Source organism: Pleurodeles waltl, chromosome 8 (assembly GCF_031143425.1).
Source record: "Pleurodeles waltl isolate 20211129_DDA chromosome 8, aPleWal1.hap1.20221129, whole genome shotgun sequence".
Lineage (NCBI taxonomy): Eukaryota > Metazoa > Chordata > Amphibia > Caudata > Salamandridae > Pleurodeles > Pleurodeles waltl.
This window is the reverse complement of record NC_090447.1, coordinates 517,009,754-517,037,166: the sequence shown is the minus strand read 5'-3', so window position 1 is coordinate 517,037,166 and position 27,413 is coordinate 517,009,754. Positions and strand designations below refer to the sequence as shown.

The 27,413-nt window shown below is 44.8% G+C and overlaps 1 protein-coding gene across 2 annotated transcripts in view; it reads left to right on the top strand.

The window, feature by feature from the left end:
• The window catches only part of PPEF1 (protein phosphatase with EF-hand domain 1), a 471,481-nt gene that overhangs the window by 430,140 nt on the left and 13,928 nt on the right, over positions 1–27,413 (top strand). For both annotated transcript variants that reach the window (XM_069204506.1, XM_069204505.1), the window contains exon 16: positions 19,802–19,886. In XM_069204506.1, the coding sequence (XP_069060607.1) occupies positions 19,802–19,886 (85 nt within the window). The remainder of the gene's footprint in view (positions 1–19,801; positions 19,887–27,413) is intronic.

The window sequence follows — 27,413 nt, the reverse complement described above, 5'->3', positions numbered from 1 at the left end:
TGAATGACTGAAGTGTTCATTGAGGTGACACCTCCTCTTCCACATCTCCCCTATGCATGGGGAGCATTGATACCTGATTACTCTGAAATGACCTGCTGTACAGAAGGTTTTCAGATTTTAAGTGGTGGAACAGGTAGCTTTTAATTACCCAGAGGCCCTGCACCCGCATTCCCAAATCAAGAAACAACTTTAGACCTTGGAACCTGCAGACATGAGTTCTAAACCCAGTTGCAGCATACAATAACCCAGAGTTATATATTTCACTCTCTCACTATTACACTCATCTCCATGTTCTTTACATTTCCTTCCCCCTATTTATAGCTCTCCCTCCACTCTCTGCTTCACTTTAAAAATTAACTATCCCTCTCCCTATCTTTCTCTATCTACCTCTTCCTTCTTCTTTCTGTATCTTTCTTTCTGGCTACCTCACCTTTTGCTCTTCATCTTATGCCTCTCCCTACTTCACTTAAATCTACTTCTAGCTCTCTTCACCCTCTACTTCATCTCTTTTGCTATACCGTTCTGCTGCTATGTTTGTCTCCTAGGTCCTTCCACTTCTTTTACTTCTCAGAGCCATTGGTCACTGTCTTGCCAGAGAAGTTAGCTCACAGTAACATGGACAAACTGGGAACCCAAATCAACCCTGGCAAATGTTGTCAGACCAGCCTCCATTGGGTGCATAGCAAGCAAACCTGACCACTATAATCCATCAAAACAAGCTCTATTTGGTCATAAAAACCATCAAAGCATACACCCGAAATTCTCCATATAAATTACAAGAATAAATAGAACAGGTAAAATCATCATAAAATGTTAGCAGCGATAAAACAATCAATCCCCAAGACCCAAGCCACTGAACATACATAATTAGCACCAGTAATCAAACATGAAGTCCATAGAGAAAAAAAATACAGCCTTCTATACAAGATAAAAGAGAAATATATATTAGCAGACTTTTAAAAAAACGGTACGTGTGTACCATTCAGCCACAAGGAACTTGCTAACTTCATGAACCAGGATAGGTGAAGTATCACTTTTTAAAATCCTGAGAACGATAACTTATTGTCTGATGCCAGGCTTCGGCGAACTGGATGCATCCACTTGCACCGGGAGGTAGCATAAGCTGTACAAAAAAACAAAAAATGTTCAACCAACTGAGAGGCAACACCACAAGCTGGGCGTAAGTTTGATACATATGACACCCTCCAACTACTTTTAGAAGACATTAGCAGCAGACACCCATAGCGAAAGCGAACATACAAGCTCTTGGCTAAGGGTTCAGGAATGATATCTAAAAAAAGACTCATACCTGGGGTTCTACTTAGAGTCAAGAAATTGGTTGGTCAGCCGCCCGTGGGTTGTGCAAAGGGGATAATTATTGCTAACATAGGTCCAATAAGCTAATTTCAGGGATTGCTTCTGGGCTTTCCTTAGGCCCTGTGGATTTTCCCAATAACTTCAGAGACCCAGGATACAAAACCAGTTTCACACATGCTTGAACCATGGGATGGAGGCTACATTAGGTCATTTTGATAGATCAAGGATTGAATCCCTATAAATACTGAGCTGTGGAGTAAACCAAAACCTTACCCAGAAAAGTATAGGTCTCAAAGCTAGCATATCTGATATTCGATTGAAGCCAAGATCCAAAAAATAGGAACCAGAGGGGTACTACCTGGGCATGCAAGTAATGCTCTAGAAAAGCATTTTTCCCTGACAGACAACTTGTGAGTTTTGCAAAAAACCCACACCTCTGCACCATAGGCAGCTGCATTTTGTACTTTTGCCAGGTAAATCTTAAAGGCTGAAGAAGCAGTTCTTTTGTCAGTACTTTTATACAAGCGCAAGATGGCACCTGCCCTCTGTTGCAATAAAGACAATCTTTTGCTAATCTGGTCATCCCAGTTAAAATTGTTAGAGGTCCTTACACCTAGATAATCTATTGAGCTGCCTTTATCCAAAGGAACACTATCTACAGAGATTGCACATCTCGTAACTGGCCCCAGACTGAACACCATCAGTTTGGTTTTGCTGACATTCAGTTCCAGCCTGCGGTCTGCACAAAATGCTGTAAACCTGTTGATGAGAGCCTTAGCCCCATCGGAGTCTTGGAAATAAGGAGGGAGTCGTCTGCAAAAAGTAGTATGGGAATTTTTGGGGCGTTTAAAGAGGTAGCATCATTCTGGCAATAAGACACAGTTTGAATCACCTGCGACCTACCCGAGGGTAGGTCGCTTCCCCACCGCTGCAGCTCCGCCTGCCCAGGCCCCTGCCAGGTAGCTTCTAGCTTCTGCCCTCTTACCTTTCCTTTCCTCCTTTGTCGGTCCTTCCTTGTCTCCCTGTTGCACTTGTCTTCTGTTTGGTATCGTTACTCTGTCTGTCTTTGTCTACACTTGGCTCTCTCCTTTGTCTCCTTGTTGCACTTGGCTTCTGTTTGGTATCGTTACTCTGTCTGTCTTTGTCTACACTTGGCTCTCTCCTCTGTCTCCCTGTTTGTACTTGTCTTCTGTTTGGTATCGTTTCTCTGAATTTCTGTCTTCGTTTACACTTGTCTCTTTGCCTTTTTCTGGCTCTTCGTCTGCTTTTTTCCCGCTTTCCTAGCGCTTCCTGTGTTTCCCGCCACTGCCACCCTTGCGGCCCCGCCCCCCTGCTCTCATTCGCTCTCCCTCCCGCTTCCCAGCTGATCCCTCCTCCCCCCCTCCCTTCTTATGGCGGCCCCAGCCCCCACCGCACTCAAAGCGCCTGACTCAGATACGACGCCAACTCCCTCTACGCACTCAACACCGGTAGAACAGCCTCCTGCTACCAAGCCAACCCCAAACGCACCCATGGACCCTTCACCTGCCGAGCCTGCAAATACACATTCCACCACACCTCCAGACCCCCCACGGCCCTCGCAACAACAACTACCTCAAGTGCATCCTCCTCAACACACGCTCCATCCAAAAGCATGCCATCGAACTCTGGGACCTCCTGGTCACAACAGCACCAGACGTAGCCTTCATCACAGAAATCTGGATGAACGCCTCTTCGGCTCCAGACATCGCCATAGCCATCCCCGACGGCTACAGGATCACCCGAAAGGACCGCGTCAACCAAACAAGAGGAGGAATCGCCATCATCTACAGGAACACCCTCAACATCACGACCACCACCAAAGACACCCCCCTCGCCGCCGAACACATACATTTCCAGATCCACACCGACCCCAACACTACCCTCAGAGGAACACTCGTCTACAGACCCCCGGGCCCACGCACCCAATTTAGCGAGACCATCACAGACTTCATCAGCCCTCACGCCCTAGCCTCACCTGACTACATCCTCCTCGGGGACCTGAACTTCCACCTGGAGAAAAACAATGACAACAACACCACCACCCTGCTCGACAACCTTGCCAACCTCAGACTCAAGCAACTGGTGAACACCCCCACCCACACAGCCGGTCACATGCTCGACCCCATCTTCTCCGCCAGCAACCACATCTCCTTGAGCCACTCCTCCGAACTACACTGGACCGACCACAGATACATCCACTTCACCTTCAAGCGAGAGACTCACCACCTCCGCACATAACAAATCTCCTGCAGACGCTGGAGCAAAATCTCCACAGAGCAGCTCCTCTCTACACTGAACCAAAACCCGCCGGCCACCGTCACCGACGCCAACAACGCAGCCGACAACCTCACACAGTGGATCACCAACTGCGGCGAAAACCTCGCACCACTCAAAAAACACCCATGCGGTTCCAGCATCAGGAAACCCCTGTGGTTCACGGACACCCTCAAAGAATTCAAGAGATCCTGCCGCACCCTCGAAAAAACCTGACGCAGGGAACGCACCACAGAAAACATGACAGCCCTCAAGGTCGCCATCCGTAAACACCACCTACTGATCAGCTCCACCAAAAGAACATCATTCAAAGAGCGACTAGACAACAACACCCACAACAGCAAAGAACTCTTCAACATCGTCAAAGAGCTCTCCAACCCCAACGCCAGCTCCAACGTCATCACACCATCACAAGAACTCTGCAACTCCCTCGCTACATTCTTCCACCGTATGATCGTAGACCTACACGACAGCTTTGGACCCCAGACCCCGCACCCCACCACCGAACCTACTGCCACCACCACTACTCTCAACGCCTGGACCCCCATCAGCTCAGAAGAGACCAGAAGCATCATGAACACCATCCACTCTGGCTCCCCCTCGGACCCTTGTCCCCATCACATCTTCAACAAAGCCGCCTCCGTCATCGCCCCCCCATCTCCAGAACATCATCAACATATCGTTCTCTTCAGCCATCTTCCCCGAGAGCTGGAAACACGCGGAAGTCAACGCCCTCCTGAAAAAACCCACGGCTGACCCCAACGACCTGAAGAACTTCCGCCCCATCTCCCTCCTCCCCTTCCCGGCCAAGGTCATTGAGAAGACCGTCAACAAGCAGCTCACCGCTTTTCTGGAAGCTAACAACTCGCTCGACCCTTCCCAATCTGGATTTCGGGCCAACCACAGCACAGAAACCGCCCTCATCGCAGTCACCCACAACATCAGAACCCTGATGGACAACGGAGAAACATCTGCCCTCATCCTCCTGGACCTCTCGGCTGCCTTCGACAGCGTGTGCCATCGCACCCTAACATCCCGCCTCCGCACCACTGGTATCCTTGGACAGGCCCTTGACTGGATCATCTCGTTCCTCTCCAACAGAACACAGAGAGTCCACCTTCCTCCCTTCCGCTCAGAACCCACCGAGATCATCTGCGGCGTACCCCAAGGTTCCTCGCTCAGCCCAACCCTCTTCAATATCTACATGAACCCGCTCGCCGCCATCGCACGCAAAAATAACATCAACATCATCTCCTACGCCTACGACACACAGCTGATACTCTCACTCACCAAAGACCCAACAACCGCCAAAACCAACCTACAGGAAGGAATGCAAGACGTCGCAGAATGGATGAAGCTCAGCCGCCTAAAACTGAACTCAGACAAAACGGAGGTCCTCATCCTCGGACAATCACCGTCTGCCTGGGACGACTCCTGGTGGCCCACAGCTCTGGGCACTGCACCAACCCCCTCGAACCACGCACGCAACCTCGGATTCATCCTGGACCCCCTCCTCACAATGACCAAGCAAGTCAACGGCGTCTCCTCATCTTGCTTCAACACCCTACGCATGCTCCGAAAAATCTTCTGATGGATCCCCACCGAAACCAGAAAGACAGTTACCCATGCCCTCGTCACAAGCCGTCTGGACTACGGAAACACCCTCTACGCAGGTACCACCGCAAAGCTTCAGAAACGTCTACAACGCATACAGAACGCCTCTGCACGCCTCATCCTCGACATCCCTTGCCACAGTGACATATCCACCCACCTGAAACACCTACACTGGCTACCCGTCAACAAGAGGATCACCTTCAGGCTTCTCACCCACGCACACAAAGCACTCCACAACATGGGCCCCAAATATCTCAACAGACGCCTCTTGTTCTACACACCCACCCGTCAGCTCCGCTAGCCTCGCCCTCACCACCGTACCACGCATCCGCAGAACCACTGCCGGAGGAAGATCATTCACCTACCTGGCAGCCAAAGCATGGAACTCCCTCCCTGCACACCTAAGAACTACCCAGGACCTCCTCACCTTCAGGAAGCGCCTCAAGACCTGCCTCTTCGAGCAGCAGTAACCCTACCCCCCTCTCAGCGCCTTGAGACCCTCACGGGTGAGTAGTGCGCTCTATAAATGCATTGATTGATTGATTGATTGATTTATGTATAATTGAATAATGCTGGTGCCAGAACGCAACCTTCACAAACCCCCTGCGGAATGGGGATATGATTGCCCTATCTCACCTGAGCATAGGTGCCCTCATGAAGGCTGATCTAAAAGATTAATTATGTTTCTGGGAGTACTTGCTTTATGTAAAGTCTCCCACAATTTCCCTCTAGGAACCAAATCCGAAAGTCCACAAAAACAACATACAATTTTTGTTTGGCAAGAAACACATATTTTCAATATAAAAGTGCCAACAGAAAATCTTGATCCACAGTACTTGTTTTTGGTTGGAAGCCCACCTGGAGGGGAGCCAGCTCATGTTTAGCTTCAGCCCATTTTAACAATTTATCTAATACCTGTTTTTCAAAGATTATTTGGAGGTTATCGATAAGGCTGATGGGTCTGTAATTAGCAGGAGAGCTCACTTCACCCTTCTTGTAAATGGGTATTATCTTGGCCCACTTCTAGGCATTAGGCATTGGGCCCCCGGCTGCTATTGCGTTAGACATCATATTAATATGACTGGACCAGATTATCACTCAGATTTGTATAGGTTCCCCAGTATTTTATCTGGGCCAGGGGCTTTAGATGGTTTTAGGGAGGAATTTGCAGCAGTGGTTTCCCCTGGGGTAAAAACAATGCAGTCATCAGGACTACTAATACCCACCCCAGGTCCTCCTGACAGGGAGTTCATTTCAAGCATCTTCAGGGAGGAAGAATCATGACTGGGTGTTTCGCATGGTGGAGCATAAAGATTGAAAAAATGATCCACCCAACTCTCCAGTTGGATATGAGTACGATTAGAGCTCCTACCCTTGTTGTAACTGTAAGATAGTAACTTCCAGAAAATCACGTTATTGTTTTGTTTAGTTGCATCTAGCAAGTTCTGCCTGACGGTTTTTCCCATTTTTTCATTGCCTGTGCTATGGCCATATTACAGGCAGTTCTGGCCATCCTAATCATCCCCTGTGAGCGAGACACAATAGCTAACTTTAACGCTGATTTAGCCTTTGAGCAATCATTGTTAAACCACTCATTTTTTTATGTGTAGAGGCAATTCTCTTAGTGGTAATCTTACCATAAAAAATGTCTTGTAGTTTAGGCACCAACATCTCATGGATACTGAGGATTGGGATGTCTCCAACCTCAAACTCTTCATAATTTAATAAAGCATCAATAAACAAGTTATAAATCTCCTTATGCAAATAGGTATTTGACATCACTTTTGGCCAACTGACACGCTTGTGGTCATTTGCCACTGATGGCTCAGGAACCAAGTTAAAATGGGTATTCTGAGATCTCCTAAATGCATTACTATGTAAAGTAAGAAGTAGAGAAATATGATCGCCATTGTGGCAAAAATCAACTCTCATATCTTCCAGCATCGGCCACAGCCTAACATCCACTAAAAAGTAGTCAATTGCACTAGTAAACTGGCCACTCTGAAAGTAGAAGCATTACTTAGATCAGAGCGTGTGCAATTATTACAAGCCCTAAGCCCTCGCTTAAGACACAGCGATGTTAGCTGAAGAGCAGCACGAGAGAGAATATGCAGGCGTTTACCAATCAGTTGTGGAATATCCCAATATTCATCCTCATCAGCTGTCAAATCAGAGCTAGTAAAATAGGGTTCAAATGAACAGTTGACATCACCTGCAACCACTAAGTTTGAAGAATAGTGCAGTGAGTTAATAAATTCAGTTATCTGGGCCAAGGTCTGAGACTCTTGTGATACTGACCTAGCATATACATTCATTATTACAAGCTTGAAGCCTCAATTCAATTCGAACTATAGGCCTAGTATCTCAGAGGAATCAATTTTAAAGGCTGAGTGGTTGCACTGCAGATTCTTATTTATCAATATCAAGAGGCCCCCCTTTGCCCAACTGCTGCCCCCAGCCGTGAGCTGGGTCTCAATGTAATAGGATAAAAAGCCATCCAGGAAGACTGGGCCCAAGGCCCAAGTCTCCTGGAATATACATATATGTTGCTTATTAACATAGTAGCCCACTCAGTATCCACTAGTTTGCTACTCAACCCAGCCAGATTCCAGGACATGATGGATGACTTGGCACTATCTTCCAAGGTACTAAACCCAACTCGCTGGTCCTTATCCCCTTTTCTACAGTTGGCAGACACCAACCCCCCAGCCCTGCCCACAGAGGCCACTGGCAGAATTGTTGCATGGGATTCAGTGGATAGTCAATAAACAACTGTCGGATGAGGGAAGTTGTTTACTACCAGGGCAGGAGTAAGTATGTGACTGAGATCACACTTCCCACCTTCTGCCCCTCTGCAGATTGTAGATGTGCTGATATCGGGCGGAGATAGTTTTAACCTGATGCCTACCCCTCTGGAATTCCTGAGGTGGCAGGTATGCAATTCAAAATCAATAAGATTGGTCACTAGCAGCTTATTGATAAGAAGAATGGAGGTAAAATCATGGTGTGACCCTTGCTGGCTATGTCTTTCTACCTCTAAGATATCCACTCTAACAACAGAAAGAGTTACGCTGAACTCTCAGCCAGTAGATAACCTTATTTATCAGGGAATCCTGGGTTTCTATAGACCCTGGTGGCAACTTTGGTACCTCAACCATAAAAATAGTGCCTCCTAACCTCACACACCCTGGCCCAAGGATATATTGGCCAAGGTGTTGACTCCAGCAGGAACCCCAGTGCATGCAGAGATGGCAGTATCGCAGGGCCCCCGGTTCTCCACCAAAGGCCCATACCGGTGGGAGCACAGAATATTCAGGACCACAAGAACCTCAGGACTGAGGGCAGGGGGCCTCCTCTTCCACAGCAGGACCACCATAACCACACTGCGGGGCAGCCGAGCCAGTGCGCTTAGTGATGGTCATCACAGGGGATGGACCTGAGCTTGTGTGCTGAATCGCTTCCTCCTGAGTAGACTCTCTTGGGGTTTTAAATGGCTGCGGCCTTTTCTTGAAAATATCAGAGATTTTGTTGGCTTGGCTGCCACAGTTAACAGAGGGTATAATTACATTGCTTCTCAGAATGGCCTCCAGTCCCTCAATCAAAGTATCTATATCCTTTAGAATATTATTCTCCCTATTACCCAAAGAGCTAGTTTTGTTATTTGAACGTTTCTTACGTTTTTTAGATTCACACATATGTGTAGGAGCGTACACAGATTTGTGCTTTTCCATGGCCTTGATATGATTCTAAAAGGGTAACCAGCAATAAAGATTGATGATAGCATGGCCTAGGTTCTGTAAAACCGACTTCTAAGTCAAAACTTACTTCTGGACAGATGAAGGAAACGCCCAGCCTGGCCCATTCTGGGCGATGATGGGCGAGGACAGGCGCATCCCGTGCTGCGGAGAGCAAGTGTCGCTTTAATAGCATGTCAGCAGGCACAGGGGGCTCGGTCCTGAGAGCAGTGGAGGCTGGGGAATGAAGTCCCAACCCACGATGTTGTGGCCAAAAAGGATTCCCCAAATATCAAGCATGTCCCAAGATGCAGAGAGCAATTGGTGCTATAATAGTGCATCAGCAGGCACAGGGGGCTCGGTCCTGAGAGTAGTGCAGGCTGGAGGATGAAGTCCCACTGCAGCTGATGTAGTGGCCAAAAAAGATTCCCCAAATATCAGGCGCGTCCCGCGCTGCAGAGAGCAAGTGGCCCTTTTATAGCATGTCAGCAGGAATAGGGGGCTCGGTTCTGAGAGCAATGCAGGCTGGGGGATGAAGTCCCACCCCAGTCGATGTCATGGCCAAAAAGAATTCCCCAAATATCAAGCGCATCCTGCCCAGCAGTCAACTATAACAAAACAATACACAAACGGGTAATTATTAGCATTATACTTCAGATAAATGTTGACATATTCTGTTATTTGAGGAAATCTCATCCTGTCTCTTATCTTCCCATAGTGTCTCTTTGTTCTGCTGTTAACCTGGAATTCATGAAAGACAGCTGGAAGAGTCACTCAAAAGAAGTCCAATTTCCTGCATTTAAGAATAAATGTAGACAGGAAACACCTTCTTTTTTGTCCGTGCTTATCTGTAAAAACTGTCCGATCTCTGCGGATGGCTCCCAGGCCACAGGCCCCCGGCACACAGGAAGAGGCACTATAATGGGCTGGGGGGCATTCTCCCCACCAAGACATTTAGGCAACAAATTACAAAAACGGTGCATTCCACAACACCTGTCATTATATATTCAAACGTTTTTAAAGCACAGTAAACGATGACCTTACAGTGCGCCAGGATACAGCAATCTTTATTGGGGCTCTTCAATTATTCTCTCAATATCACCCTTTAACAGTGCCTCTCATCTCTCCATAGTCCCTCTCTCACACATATTTCATTGACAGTGTCTCTCCTACCAGCGTAGGGTGGTGGAGCACTTTACATCACCAATACATACAGAGACAATGAATCATGTGTGTAAATAAGTGCATAGAAGTGTTGACTGAGAGGAAAGATTTACATGTCATCCACACTGGTAGGCATTTTTAAGAGTGCTTGGTCTAGGGAAGCATAAACTAAGGGTTCACAACGTAACACAGTGGTTAGGGTTGACTTTACTGATAACAATGTATTTTTATCCAAACAAACCCTTTTCAGCATAATTAAGATAATCAAAGACTGGGAAAATAAATAACTTTCTAACCTGTACCAGGCAGTTTGCATGCAGCTGTTTGATGGCAGTTCATAGCTCACTGTCCTAGATTATGATTGTAATTTATGAACTAGAGAGCAACAAAAAGATCTCTGTGACAAAAGCAGTATCCCACTAATCATTGCACAAAAAATACATTTCTGTGATCTGCGTAGTGCATGTTCTTTGCAGCAGGCATATTAACCCCCTGCTCTACCTTAGATGAGTCAAAACTGCCTCCAGACAAACTCAGATCTCGCTCCAGCAGGTATATTAATCACCAGAGTTATTTTGGCACTTTTTTTGTTGCTTGAAAAGTGTTGTATAACTCTACAGTGCTTTTTACAACTGCTGCACTGCTACAAAACCGACCCCCGAGTAACAAAAGTCCCCAGCCTCCTGGAGAAACTCCTGGTGCCCAGTACGGCCAGTCCGACCTTGTACAACAAAGAAGAGAGGAAGGAAAATACAGGGGAAAGACTGAAGTAGAAAATTATCAGGTTGCACCCAGTGGAATAATGAAAGTTCTTGGAGCAGTGCTTTGATTTTCACTATTGCAAATAGAAGACTATTTGTGAAGGTGGACTTATTTGTGTTAAGAGCATCAGGAAATCATACTCCTATTACAAATTCTATGTGCAAATATCATACTTTACTACCATCCAACCTGCATCAGTCAGAACATAGAGGCATCTCAGATGTTATGAGATAATCTCTCCAATTTTTTCAGGAGAAGATTACTACTACCAATTCTAATCTGGATTCAGATAATAACATCTCCTGTCACATTAGCTTGTCAACCAGTCCTAAGCTAATTCAGAAACGCCTTTGCACGTAGACAGACCTATCTTATCAGAATTCAAGACTATCCCTATGGAGGATAAAGAAAAGGCTCTAGCTTTAGTGGGATGGGGGTCTCCCCTGGATCCATGCTCGCCTTGCATTCTCAGATTAACTTCTGGCAGACTCTGCCAACACTTTAACAGGATCCACAATCAATCATTAAAATTGGGCATCTTTCCCAAATCATGGAAGAAGGGGTTTTAATTTAGTACCTCATGATGATGATACTCAGATGATGCTTTCCTTCCAACACATGGATAGCGAGCTGGTGGAAACTGCTTGACATCTTTGTAGCCAGATGACATCTTTGTGGCCAGCTTATTAGGGTCCTCCTCCAAAGCTGAAAGAAACAGTCAGGAACTTTGGTGTCATTTTTGATAATAAGCTATCATTCAAGCCTCAAATGAAGAAGACCACAGCCATCTGTTTTATTCCTCTCAAAATCTTTAAAGAAAATGCTTGCACTCTTGCCTGATCAATCTTGCAAGATGGTAGTCCACACAATGATTACAGCTAAGCTAGATTATGCTAACTCATTGTACCTTGGACTGCCTAGAGGACTCCTTAACAACCTACAGCTAGTTCAAAATGCTGTGGCGCTCCTCATTTTGAGATGTTCAAAAAGACAATCCTCTATGCAGAAATTGAAAACCTTTCATTGGCTTTCCATCAAAGAGAGGATAATGTTCAAAGCCCTTACTATCACCTATAGGGCTCTTCACCTTTCTGGGCCTCTCTACCTACAGAGGAGATTTAAACTCTATGTGCCTAACAGAACTCCCAACTCCTCACATCAGTTACATAAGGAGAGGACTGGGCGCTTCTATCTCTATTCAACAGCAAAACAAATCTCTTAAAGAGTCAGATTTGAAAATAAAAACCTTCAAAACTTCACTAAAAACTAATCTCTTCAGAGAATTGTTTTCCACCTTGCAAGCTCGAGCACTGGGACGCATCAGTCATGGTAGCTACAAGCTATATAAGTGATATTTCATTTCTTTTATGCACTAGTCAGCTAAAAATTCACTAAGCAACCTTACAGTCTTTTCTACAGTGTGCGTAGAGGAAGTTTAACTAGTGAAATCTATGTAAAATGTTGCAAAACAAAGGAAAATGTTGATGCAAGTGCAAAGAGAAACAGATTTATCAATGCTTGTTCAAGCTTCCATCTTATGCTGGTGTGATCATGAGGTGGCATTCCCTCATTGCATTGGGGGGCATGGCTTTATGCAAATGAGTGAATACTTTTTCCTGTGTGCCTGCACCATATTATAGGTGCAGAGGCAAAACAGCTCTTGGATGCTCATTGATTGTCCACTGCAATTAGATGTTGCACAGTCAGTATGGTGGTTGAAAGTGGGTATAAAGCCTACCTAATTATCATGGGGAAAAATGAGAAAAAGAATGCTTTGGAATGCTTGACTCGCTTAGCATTGCTTCTCACTTCTGGACACCTGACATTACATCTGCCCCCGGAGGGAGGCACAATGGGGGGGGTTACCACCCCCTCTGCCAGCCCACATACCAAAACTTCACCCAACAAAATCCAATCCCAAATTCCTTTCCATTGCCAAGGAGAATGGCTGCAATACCTGGGGTCTAAGTCAGCTGGCCCACAGGACATGCTAAAGAACTAACACATTTCTGAAACCTGGAGACTCAGGAGAATCCAGGGCAGTGTGGCTTGCATGGATCCGCCACATTTTCTTTACCCACAGTACTCTTCAAATTTTGCAATTTCCCTATCTTTTCATGATGGACAGATGCACCTAGGGGACCCTACTAATCCTGGGCATTCGTGACAACCATAAACAAAGAGTAATCAAGGTTGTTTTGGCTTGCATTGTTCCCAGCACATTTTCTTACTCAGAATGCACTGCAAATGGAAAATATATGCCTAACAAACCTGTCAGACGGCTGCAACATTTTGGCCTGGTGCCGATAGCCAAGGAAAGCTAACAGCCCTGGGCATTTTTAGAACCTAGAGGCCTAGGGGAATCCAAGGTGCTGTGGCTTGCATGGATCACAGAAAAATTGTATACCCTGAATTCCCTGAAAATGTCATTATATGGGTCAAAAATCATTATTTTTCCCAGAGTTTTATGACAAATCACAGGTACTTATAGGCAATGACCAAAGTCTTACCACACTGCAGTCCCACACTTCTCCCAATAAAAACCCTGCCCCCTAAATGTGGGTCGTTAATGCGCACGATTGGAACAAAGCAAAACTACGGCAGTGTGAAAACCACATTCATAATATATTGACTGTGCATGTTCCAGGTTTTGACCTGTTTTTGTTGTGTGGCACAGAACTCTCTATCAAAGAAATGTGAGAAAATTCTGTGATTTTAGCCAAAGTTTGTTAGTTTTCAAAAATATCTGTGGTTGGTGGATTTCCCCCTGATGCTTGCCAACTAAGGGCCCAAATACCACAGATACCCACATCTCCACAAATAGATTGAAAATGCAATGGAAAAATCTTGATGTCGCCACATTCCATTTTGGGGTCATTCCTTTGCAAGTGATAAGCCCACCCACACAAGATGGGGGACTGTTTGTACTGGAAGACGTGTGAGAATGCTGGGTGGTTGGATGTTCGTCAATTCCCAAGCATTCCAAAACATTCCTTCACAGAAACATGAGGAAATGCTGTGATTTAGCCAAATCATGACATCTGCAGCACATTCCGGGTAAGAACTAGTGGTATCCATGTATGCTACACCACCCTGGACTTCCCTTGGTGTTGAGTTATTAGAAATGTCTAGATTTGCTAGGTTTCACTGGGTGCTGGCCGGCATTGGACCTAAATACCTAAGATACCCACAGCCCCTGTGAATTTAAATTACATGGAACAAATGTGATATCTACATGTTGCATTTTGGGGTCTTTTCATGTTTGTGGGTAATACGTCGACCAACATGGTGTCTTACTGTTTTTATTGAGAGAAGCGTGTGAACACATCATAGTAGCATATTTGTTATTATCTATTGAATTTTCTGTGTATTTGTGGCCTCCAGATAAATCAGTGTGCAAGAAACAACACAATTTGCCAAGTACCCTCTATACCACAAGATAATATGGGTAATCCCAAATTCAAAGTTAGACCATTAGCCACTATTTTTAAATTCAGATTCTTGGGTACATTCAAAAAATGTATACGTTTCATTGATGGTCATTTTTCATTCACAAGATTTTACCTTATGAATTGATGAATGGTGTGTATACTATGAAACATTACCAGCTGCAATTTGGCATAACAGTGTATTACTTTTGTGGATTGGCTATTGCAGCAAAACATTATGAGATGAAAACATTGTCATTTATTTCTATTTTACTTTACTTGCTTTCATTAGTGTTAGAAATGGGGTCTTTGTTTGGCAGTCAGGATACCCCCTGTCCAAGCAAGGACCCTCACGCTAGTCAGGGTAACGGAGACTCACCCTCAGTTAACCCCCGCTCACCCCCTTGGTAGCTTGGCACAAGCAGGCAGGCTTATCTTCAGAAGCAATGTGTAAAGTATTTGTACAACCACACACAGTAACTCAGTGAAAACACTACAAAATGACACAACACATGTTTAGAAAAATAGAAAATATTTATCTAAACAAAACAAGACCAAAACGATAAAAATCCGACATACACAAGTCAAGTTATGAATTTTAAAATGAATAAGAGTCTTAATCCTTAGAAAACAGTGAGAATACTGATATTGCACAAAAGTACCTGGGTAGTGTCAAAATAAAGCAGCACGGGCGAGTGTGCGTCGAAAAAGCCCAGCAATGTGTGGATTTCTCACTCGCAAGCGAGACCGTGCATTGTTTCTCATCCGGTCGGATCACCGTGCGTCATTTCTCCTCTCCCACAAGAGAGCGATGCGTCTATCCCGGACGGGCACCTCAGGTCTGGGCAGGCTTTGCGCTGATTTTGCGCGCCCAGCGTTGTTGCGTTAAAATCCGGTCACACGGTGTCAACAAACCACGCTGTGCCGGACTTGCGTTGTTAACAGCAGCCACTTCGGGTGTTCCGCGTCATTTCTCCAGCCATGTTGCATCGATCTCCCAGCTGCGATGCAGGTGGAGCGTCGATTTTAGCCGCGAGGCTTGTGGCACGTCATTTAGCACATCGTTTAGCAGCCACACAGCTGTCTTTGCATGGATTTCCGTCCCTTTCCACCAGCTGCACCTTTCAAGGGCCCAGAGGCAGGTTAGGGCACCACTTGGCAGGCAGGACTCTCAGCAGAAAGCCCAAGTGCCCAAGCCCTTTGTTGTCCCTGAGACTTCAACAACAGAAGGCAAGCTCAGTTTAAGCCCCTTGAGATTCTTCACCAGTGGGAAGTCACACAAAAATCAGTCTTTGTCCTCTCTCTAGCAGAAGCGGCTACTGCAGGCCAAACCTGCAAAGCACAGTCACAGGGAAAGGGCAGTACTCCTCCTCCAGTTTCCAGCTCTTCTCCTTGGCAGAAGTTCCTCTTGGTTCCAGAAGTAATCGGAATTTCAGAGGTTTTGGGTGCTTTTCTTATACCCCTTTCTGCCTTTGAAGTAGGCCTACTTCAAAGAGAAACCTTTGTTGTTTTCAAGATCCTGCCTTGCCCTGGCCAGGGCCCAAACCCACACCAGGGGGTTGGAGACTGCATTGTGTGAGGACAGGCACAGCCCTCAGAGGTGTAAGTGACCACTCCTCCCCCTCCCCTTAGCCCAGATGGCCCATCAGGATATGCAGGCCACACCACAGCTCTCTTTGTGTCAATGTCTAGAGGAGAGGTGCAAACAGCCCAACTGTCAAACTGACCCAGACAGGGAATCCACAAACAAGCAGAGTCACAGAATGGTTTAAGCAAGAAAATGCCTATTTTTTTTAAAGTGGCATTTTCTAACACACAATCTAAAAAACAATTTCACCAAACGATTTATTTTTAAATTGTGAGCTCAGAGACCCCAAACTCAACATGTCTATCTGTTCCCAAAGGGAATCTGCACTTTAAGGATATTTAAAGGCAGCCCCCATATTAACCTATGAGAGAGATAGGCCTTGCAACAGTGAAAACCACATTTGGCAGTATTTCACTGTCAGGACATGTAAAACACATAAGTAACCTTTCCCACTTTTAACATACAATGCACCCTGCCCATGGGGCTACCTAAGGTCTAACTTAGGGGTGCCTTTACATGTATAAAAAGGGAAAGTTTAGGCCTGATTGTCAGTTTAAAACTGTACACACAACTACACTGCAGTGGAAGGTCTGAGCCATGTTTACAGGGCTACTAATGTGGATGGGACAACCAGTGCTGTAGGCTCACTAGTTGCATTTGATTTACAGGCCCTGGGCCCCTTTAGTACACTTTACTAGGGACCTACTAGTAAATCAAATATGCCAATCATGGATAAGCCAATGTACATATATAATGTATACAGGGAACACTTACACTTTTGCACTGGTCAGCAGTGGTAAAGTGTCCAGAGCAAACAAAAACCGCAAAAAAAGAGTCCAGCACACAGAAACAACCTGAGAAGTAAAGGCAAAAAGGGGAGACCATCCCAATGATGTCAATTCTAACACGTGCCCCCCCCCAGCTGAAAGTGGGGAGCAACTACCCAACCTCATGGGAGTTCTCATCACTAATGCGGAAGTATCTGGTCAGACCATCAGCATTGGTGTGGTCGCTGTCAGGGCGGTGTTCCACCGTAAAGTCCATTCCCTGTAGGGAGATGGACCACCTCAACAATTTGGGATTCTCACCCCTCATCTGCGTTAACCATCTGAGGGGCCTGTGGCCTGTCTGAACCCAGAAGTGAGTCCCAAACAAATAGGGTCTTAGCTCCCTCAGTGCCCAGACCACAGCAAAAGCTTCACGCTCAATTGCACTCCACCTACGTTCCCTGGGAAGTAACCTCCTGCTAATGAAGGATACAGGTTGATCTAGGCCCTCTTCATTAAGCTGTGAGAATACTGCTCCAATACCATGCTCTGAGGCGTCTGTTTGCACAACAAATTCCTTGGAATAGTCAGGTGCCTTCAGCACAGGTGCTGTGCACATGGCAGCCTTCAGGGCATCAAAAGCTGTCTGGCAAGACTCAGTCCAGATCACATTTCTAGGCTGCTTTTTGGAAGTTAACTCCAAGTTAGCCAAGAGAGCAACAATTGTGCCATACCCCTTGACAAACCTCCTATAGTATCCCGTGAGACCTAAAAAGGCTCTCACCTCAGTCTGGGTCTTGGGGGGCTCCCAAGCCAGAATGGTTTCAATTTTTGGATGTAGGGGTGCCACCTGGCCACCCCCCACCTGGTGTCCCAAGTATGCCACAGAACCCTACCCTATTTGGCACTTGCTTGCCTTACTAGTGAGGCCTGCCTTTTGCAGGGCCTCCAACACTTTACAGAGGTGTTGCAAGTGTAACAGTTGTTAGTTGCCAGAGAACATTAATGTAAATGTAAATGCACTGGTGCCTCCAAGTCTCGTTTGACTCTGGCAGCATTTTTAGCATTACCACTGTTCTGTGAACTCGAGGTTTGATTTACCAATTGTAAGTCTGAGGATGAAGTCCTGGAGTGCAAAGTGATGTTGGTTAAACGAGTCTCTTCTTCTAAAATAAATAAAAACTTATCTTTCTAAAGTGCGTTATACAAAAAATGTTTGTAGGCAATTATTGCCACCAATGCCAACTTAGGAGTAAGAGTCTGCAAAGTTGTGAAACTTCATAGCCTGGAACTCTGACTATTATTTTGTAAACTATGGTTAGCTATGCAGATTGCACTGCTAGCTGTAGTTTAAAATACATTAAATAAGAGGGTGCTGAGGACAGTGAGTGACCCAGCATTGCTAAACAGGTATCTACCATGTCCCCTGCTCCAAGCTCCCACCTGCCTTCTCACACATTCTCGCTAATTTACACATCCCAACCAGCCGAATTAATTATAAGTCAACTCACTAAACCCACACATGAGAGATCCCCGGCCCTGTCCACCCAAAATATTTCTTGCTTTAAATATCCTATGAGGAGCCCAGTTTATCTGAAAGCATCCTTCATAGAATCTTATCATCACACTACCTGTCTCCCGGAGAATGTGATGGTTGTGTTCCACTGCACCTGCCCCGACAAGTGAGTGGATGCTGTCTGCGTTGCCATTCCTAGATTATTCATCCTGGAGGAGGATGAACAGGAAATGTTGGCTGGAGAAGATGAAATATTCATTGCCTTCCTTTATTTTCTGCTTCTTGTTTTCCCTGAGCAAAGCATCAGAGGAACTCACATGAAATTGCAATGCAGCCCTCCCACAGAACACCAGTAGGTGCCAGAGATTATAGCAGGGGCAGGTCTTGACTCCCCATTCTGTAGTTGAATCAAATTAGGAAGCTCCATCTTCTGCTCTTGTTGTATCTTGTTTATTTTCAAAATGTTTTTAGTTGTGTGACTTCGAATTTGTACTTCCCATTTTCTACTTATTCTTAGACTTTACTTTGTTTTTTTCAACGCTTCTAATTTTTTTATTCAACTTGTCACTTTTTTGGCTATTTTGCTTCTCATTTGTTCTTTTGGAGGTTACCACCATAACCTTTTTTCCCTTGTACTTTCTGTTCATTCTTTTTGTGTGCTTCACATATGCAGTGCTTCGTTTGTAAATAAAGAGGTGCCGGTGCTCAAAGCCCTTCTCTTAAACACGATGCTGCTGTAATTAAATCTGCCAGCACTGAATACTGAGGCAGCGTAATCCTGAAGCCATCTCGGGCCTCTTCAATCCATTTACGGCCACCCCTGCCCCTTCAGCTCATCCTGCAACTTTGTACTTTCTCCCTTTATGACGCTTTTTCGTTTTTACTTCTTCCGTCTTTCCCATATGTGTCTTTTGCTCGCAGCAAATGCTTGAGTCATAAGAATAACCCCCGGCCCTCACAAATAAGTGCCGGTGCTCAGCACCGGAATCAACAAGCACAAATTAAGCACTGCACATATCTATTTTTTAAATTTTATGTCATGTTTCCCTTCTACTTTATTTTTTATTCCTAATGGGGAACTTACCAAGGCCCCTTTCTCCTGCTCGTTCTCCTTTTCTTTTCTCTGATCGTTTTCTATCCTATCTATTTTGTATTTGTTTTCAAATGTTTGTGTCGATTCTTTACTATTTCAACCTTCTGGGAGTTGGGGGGGAACGTTGAAGTAATACTTTGAGATATTGACCTTTTTGCTCTTTAGATATATCATCAATTTAATGAATTAGAAATAGACTCAATTCCAAAAAAGTCAGGCTTATGATATGGCTGATGTAATTTCTCATGATGTCCCATGATGTCACTCCCAGTGCTATTTTTTTTTAAATGTAGTTTTGTACCTCAGTATCATCACTACACCACACCACCTACATACTCCTGCATGTTTATTGTTTGGAAATTCTCTGTAGCATTCTTAGAGTTAAACAGGATAATACTAACAATGTATAAATTTGACTCCACAATGCACCAAATTCACTTTGCACCTAGCTGCAACTGCACAGACACCGATACATTACATGCATATGTTATTTAAACTCATTTCTTTTTCTGTTGTCAAATAGGTACAACCGTCCTTGGTAGAAACTCTATGCAGATACAGGACAGACTTGGAAATCATTTTCAATATAATAGACAAGGATCATTCAGGTAAGTTGCCTTTCACCTGCCATTTTTGAAAATTTACCTCTATGCACAACGTTTAATCTTCAAAAACTTGGCAACATTATATGATGCTTCAAATCATTCATACATTTTAAAATATTGTAATTACCTACAGATTGTAGCTGAAATAAGGTTTTGAAATGCACTGCAAAAAGGGTTGATACAATGGTTTGAAAGATTAACTTAAAATCCTGCATCCTCCATCTATCCCCAACTGATACATGTTAAGTCTTGAGTTACATTGTAATGCTCAAACTGTAGGTCATTCATATGCTCAGTCCTCATTCTGGATGCATCCTCTTCTTTTCATTTTCATATTTAGGGCCTCATTAATGGGTCCCATTTGGGGGGGGGGGGGAGGGTTCACATCTGCAGTTCCAGAGTCAATAAGGCCATCTTTTTCACCCTGGGATAGAGGCTTAATAGGGAGTACTTGTTGAACTCAGAAAATTCCCTGAAAAATGAGACATTACAGTGGGAACTGGTAATTCTGGGTCTGATTCTGTTGAAATCACAAGGAGAAACATGACAGGTCTGTTGGATTTGATGGACCTTGTAATTTCTAATGAGACTAGTAGCTGTTGTTTGTAAAGCACAAAAGAGGTACTTGGTGTCCCAAATAATATTTTTACCACCACTTAGCAGATTGGCCATTGAAACAAAAAATGTGGAAGCAAATAAGCCTGAAACCTTACTCACAGCCCTGCAGCCCCCACACAAACATGCACACAACACATGTGAAGTGTAATTCTTTACGTCAGGAGCCTCTATGTCTGGAAAGGTTCCCATCCTGAAATCAAGGGACAAGTGTCAGCTCTGCTCATGCAGTTTTTCACTGTCAAAGCCCTACGTTTGAGCATCAACCATTATGGACCACATGGTTTGGCCAGTTCTGCCATCTGGTGCAAAGTTCAGGTTCTGAAATAGAGTTTTTATTGCCCATTGTTACATTGACCCAAATCACACAATTTCCTTTTCCCCATCGTCCAAAGGGTTAGTTATTAGTCATGCTTAGTGATTTATTATTACACATAATGCATTCCAATGCACGGCAACAACATCATATTAATGTTCCCCAAAAACGTTGATAAACACATCATTGATCTGAGTCCAGTTTCATGCTTACATAAACTTTAATGCATGGCCCAGAAACGTCTACAAGTTAAAGCATGGTGAATGCATCTGTGCTTTAGATGCATGGATGATGGTTAATCACTCAAAGCTAAACACTCCAACGTGAGAGATCATGATTTGTGGATGTAGGAAAGTACCATCTTGCCTGGCATGTTACCTCCATATTTCACTGTATATATGTTGTTTTAGTGTATGTGTCACTGGGACCCTGCCAGCCAGGGCCCCAGTGCTCATAAGAGTGCCCTGTATGTGTTCCCTGTGTGATGACTAACTGTCTCACTGAGGCTCTGCTAACCAGAACCTCAGTGGTTATGCTCTCTCTGCTTTCCAAATTGTCACTAACAGGCTAGTGACCAATTTCATCAATTCACATTGGCATACTGGAACACCCATATAATTCCCTAGTATATGGTACTGAGGTACCCAGGGTATTGGGGTTCCAGGTGATCCCTATGGGCTGCAGCATTTCTTTTGCCACCCATAGTGAGCTCTGACAATTCTTACACAGGCCTGCCACTGCAGCCTGAGTGAAATAACGTCCACGTTATTTCACAGCCATTTACCACTGCACTTAAGTAACTTATAAGTCACCTATATGTCTAACCTTCACCTGGTGAAGGTTGGGTGCTAAGTTACTTAGTGTGTGGGCACCCTGGCACTAGCCAAGGTGCCCCCACATTGTTCAGGGCAAATTCCCCGGACTTTGTGAGTGCGGGGACACCATTACACAAGTGCACTATACATAGGTCACTACCTATGTATAGCGTCACAATGGTAACTCCGAACATGGCCATGTAACATGTCTAAGATCATGGAATTGTCACCCCAATGCCATTCTGGCATTGGGGAGACAATTCCATGATCCCCCGAGTCTCTAGCACAGACCCGGGTACTGCCAAACTGCCTTTCCCGGGGTTTCGCTGCTGCTGCTGCCAACCCCTCAGACAGGTTTCTGCCCTCCTGGGGTCCAGCCGGGCCTGGTCCAGGAAGGCAGAACAAAGGACTTCCTCAGAAAGAGGGTGTTACACCCTCTCCCTTTGGAAAAAGGTGTTAGGGCTGGGGAGGAGTAGCCTTCCCCAAGCCTCTGGAAATGCTTTGATGGGCACAGATGGTGCCCATCTCTGCATAAGCCAGTCTACACCGGTTCAGGGATCCCCCAGCCCTGCTCCGGCGTGAAACTGGACAAAGGAAAGGGGAGTGACCACTCCCCTGACGAGCACCTCCCAGGGGAGGTGCCCAGATCTCCTCCAGTGTGCTCCAGACCTCTGCCATCTTAGAAACAGAGGTTCTGCTGGCACACTGGATTGCTCTGAGTGGCCAGTGCCAGCAGGTGACATCAGAGACTCCTTCTGATAGGCTCTTACCTGTGTTGCTAGCCTATCCTCCTTCCTAGATAGCCAAACCTCCTTTTCTGGCTATTTAGGGTCTCTGCTTTGGGGAATTCTTCAGATAACGAATGCAAGTGCTCATCAGAGTTCCTCTGCATCTCTCTCTTCACCTTCTGGCAAAGGATCGACCGCTGACTGCTCAGGACGCCTGCAAAACCGCAACAAAGTAGCAAAGACGACTACTGCAACCTTGTATCGGTGATCCTGCCGCCTTCTCGACTGTTTCCTGGTGGTGCATGCTCTGGGGGTAGCCTGCCTCCTCTCTGCACCAGGGGCTCTGAAGAAATCTCCCGTGGGACGACGGAATCCTCCCCCTACAACCGCAGGCAACAAAAGACTGCATCACCGGTTCTCTGGGTCCCCTCTCAGTACGACGAGCGTGGTCCCTGAAACTCAGCAACTCTCTCCAAGTGACTCCCACAGTCCAGTGACTCTTCAGTCCAAGTTTGGTGGAGGTAAGTCCTTGCCTCCCCACGCTAGACTGCATTGCTGGGTACCACGTGATTTGCAGCTGCTCCGGCTCCTGTGCACTCTTCCAGGATTTCCTTCGTGCACAGCCAAGCCTGGGTCCCCGGCACTCTAACCTGCAGTGCACAACCTCCTGAGTTGTCCTCCGGCGTCGGGGGACTCCCTTTTGTGTCTTCGGGTGAGCTCTGGTTCACTCCTCTTCCAAGTGCCTGTTCCGGTACTTCTGCGGGTGCTGCCTGCTTCTGTGAGGGCGCCCCCTCTGTCTCCTCATCCAAGTGGCGACATCCGGAAAAGGCATGATGTATGCATGCCTTTCACAAATGAAAGCAAGCAGATTTTAAAGAGCAAGCCCAGGAACCAATGAAAGAGACTGACGTGACCTGGGCATGGTTTGAAGCCCAAAGAGAGATTACTATATGGAAGGAGCGCTTTGCGTTCGCCCATAAAAATGACTCTAACCTGCCTAGAGTCATTTTCTGACGCAAAACCATCCATACCACATGACTCCTGTCTTTAAAAAGACAGCAGTCATGCCCACCAACCCAATGGCCAGCACAAGGGACCAGGGTCCCCTGGGCATTGCCAATGCACCCAGTGCCATATAGGGGGGCCCATTTCAGGGCCCCCAATGAAACTTAAAAAAATTAAATATAATACTTACCTGTACTTACCTGGGATGGGGTCCCCCATCCTCTACTGTCCCTCTGGTGTGGGTGGGGTGTCCCTGGGGCCTGGAGAGGGCACCTGTGGGCTTATTGCATGGTGTTCCACCATCGCAATAGGCCCACAGGTCCCATAACGTCTGCCCTGACCCAGGAGTTATAAAATGGGGCAAAGCAAGCTTTGCACCATTTTTTGACCCCTCCTCCCTCCCGTGCACCATTTTTGCATAGGAGTATAAATATGGCGTTAGGAACATAGAGTCATTTTTTGCACGGGAACGTCTACCTTGCATCTCATTAAGGCAAGGTAGGTTTCCACTTCCAAAAAATTACTTTAACTCCATAAATTTGGCGCTAGACGGGTCTTGCACCAAAGTATAAATATGGAGTTAGTTTTGAACCGAATTAGAGTAAACTAAAATTACGCTAATTCGGTGCAAACAGAGTATAAATATGCCCCTTGGTGTATTGTGCTGCTCATGTGGAAAAGAGTTTCAGTGCCCCAGATAGGGGTAGTAGGGTCTATATAAAATCTATAGTACAATACAATACAGCACAAAAAGTCTTGGTGTAGTTGCATTTGATTACTAAACTCTCTTAACTATTGGCATGCCATAGTTTGTGGTGGCATACCTATGAGTTACCCTAGAAAAATAGAGCACAGAAAGAAATGGACCTGGATCTCAAATGACAATACTAACATTAGATCATGCCATCACAGCCTGTCAAGTAATGCCAACTGTGTGTCAGCTCATATGAGACTGTTTCAAGCTGCTGACAACATTAACCAGGAATATATTGGTGGGCTCTGTCCTCTGATCATGCTGACTATCAGTGGTGGGGACTTCGGCTCCCTATATACTTTTTGATGCAGATCTGCCCTATTGCTGATTTGCGTCAAAATGTATAAATATGGGCCTAAAGTTCAGGGGCATTTTGAGACCCATGCAATCCCTGCAGATGCACATAGGGTTTCAGGCTTATGCCATAGATTGTGTGACTCCACCTCTTTTGCATTAAATCAGACACCCTTCGTTTTGTGTTCTCTTAGTTTAGGCAGGGGTACATTTAGAGTGTAAGTAAAGATTGGAGAGCAATAAATATGCATCAAAGTCATATAGGTACTCACGTTGTAACTTACGAGTTGTGCATCTGATATATAAGAAAATATTTGGACATGAAAGCTGGCTTAACTGTGTATAATTACCTAATGAGATTTGTTCATGTGCTGGCTACTTGGAATGGTAGAACCTTAGCTGATGGCTCTGACTGACATGCTGAATGCAATAGAGTTTTAAAAATGTTCAGTGAGACTAATGTAAGATAGTGCTAAAGGTGTGAAAGTGTTTGCTGGTGGTGACTACTGGACTCACTCTTGGTGATGGTACTTGTTTTTCATCATCAGACATTGGCCTAGAACAAGAAAGTAAGCTATGTAAAAAAGTAAAAGGTTAAAGCGAAAGATAGGAAAACAGAGGTAAAGGGAGAAAGATCAGATGCAACAAAACTTGAAAACTAAGATAAAGAGCCGAAAAGTGTGGACTAGGGGATGAACGGGCATGAAATAGACTAGGCAGCCCAAGTAATTGGCAACTAAGCCAGTTGCAGGTTTATAAGAAAAACTCTGGGCCCCTGCACTTATTTATTTATAAATTGAGCACTGATGAGAGGCCATTGAGGCAGTTAGAGTTGTTTGAAGAATGAAAGTTCTTACTAGAGATGGTGGACATTTGAGAGGTGGGTCTGTCTAGAATTTCTACGTCCCCAGTCCCACATAACAGCTCAGCTGGTGCTGCTTAGTTTTGTCTAAAACATGCTAAAGCACAGACATCCAAAGAGCAGGATTTGTATGAGCTCCTTCTGACTTTCAGGAAACATTCCCTACGATTTACAAGGAAGGCTAATTAATCTGACTATCAGGTGTGTTTAGAATTATCTGGGATTTGCATATCTCTAGGGGCACCATGTCTTAGCACTGGCTTTCCTTTCATATACCTTTGTACTGCAGTAGTTTAATCCGACGTGTCAGTTCAAGTAAACCATGACTACAACTCTAAAACAGAAGGTTTTGAAATGAGAGGCCATGATTGAAATATGCCTCCATTGACAGGAGGCACCTGAATGCCATTGGCATGTTATAACATTGTGTTGCACCCATAGGGCTATTAATGTAAAATGGAAATGGGTTTATTTGGGAAGAAGATTCTGTGTAACTAGATCTTGAGTCAGAGAACTGAGGAATTTTCTTTTTGCTTGTGAAGGATAGAGTGACATAATTTCCCACAATGCAGTTCTACCATCCAGTATAATTTACCATCGTCTTTATTGAGAGCAAGATGTGTAAAATGTAGTGTTGAAATATAATAATAATGCTGCTATGTACCAGTTCATAAAACTGTGTGATGGGTAACACATCCACATCCCTTTATTACCACTCTGTACCTGAGATAATATTCATTGTAAAGCAATGACTCATCTACTCCGTGTATAAGGGTGGGTGATAACCACCGCTCCTGCTAAAAGCATGAGCTCAATACAGATGTGAGCTGTCAGACCCGTGGCTGTTGAACACAGAAGTGCCACAAGTATTCACTGAATCGTTTATTTTGCTGAAGCAGATGTCTTAATTAGAAAATATTAATGAGTGTTTACGTATTTTGTATAATGAATTCTGTAGAAAAATGAATAACGTAGAAAAATAATGTGCAAATTTGAAAATGTGACCTCGAAGAATGGCCACCAGTGTTGACGAATTGCACTAATTTATGATTAATACTTACGAAATATTGAAAATGCATTAGATTAATGTGTCATATTAAGGATTATGAATTATGTTCTTGCTTATTAATTGTAGGCCTTAATTTAGCAAGTGTCTTGGCTTAGTTTTGCCAGGCCTCATGCAGAAACTGTATTTCTTAGTGTTTAATGAAAAATGCTGACAGAGTGAACTTACTGTGAAATGCTCATTGTTTTAATAAAATGCTTAGCAGAAACTTTCTATGGGAACCGACGGACAGGAGATGAGGACTCTTGTAAAGTAACACAATGTGTGTAATCTGTGCAAAGGGTTCTTTCCCAGGACGCAAACAATGAAGACACTGACTGGAGATGAAGATGCAACAAATTTGATACCTGACGAGCCGGATAATGAGAACATCGTAAAGCGGACCAATCAACGGCATGTGAAGTGTGAAATATTAGAATTCATAGATTAGGTATATGAAAGTCATTGGACAGAGTAAAACCAATTGGAAATTAGGGGATAGTTTGGGTGACTTTGATATAACAATGTGACAGAGGAGACCAGATTCAGATTTGAGGAGATTTTTAGGCAGACCGCTGTCGAGAAAAAGAGACTTAGAAGAGATTCGAGATTCTGTCATTGGTCTCATACTCTCTGACTGAGAGCCTGATGTTTTTGCTGATCGATTGATGACCTGAGGACGAAGACTGATTCTGCTTGCTGACCTATACTGTGGATAGGTAGACATGACAATGTGATTGAAGCGCATTTATGTGCCTTTTCTTTCTAGGTACCAACTGTGCTGTCTTAATACTTTCCTTAGATAGATGTTTTCCGAATTAGTGTTCTAAATTGTTTTGCATGAAGCCCCACATGCTAATGCTAATCTGGGTTAGTTGAGGCTATTCATTTTGACAATTGTAGGTACAAATGGTTGACAAACTCGTTTGCTGAACTCTATGGAATTTGCAGTATTATTAAAATTGGTTTTTACTAATGATCTGTGCTGATGCTTTGGAATGCCTTGTGATTCAAGCTTTGATTAGAACATGTTTCTTGCATCTCTTTGGTTAATCAATTATTATTAATTGTGTTCGATTTGAATTGAAGATTAATC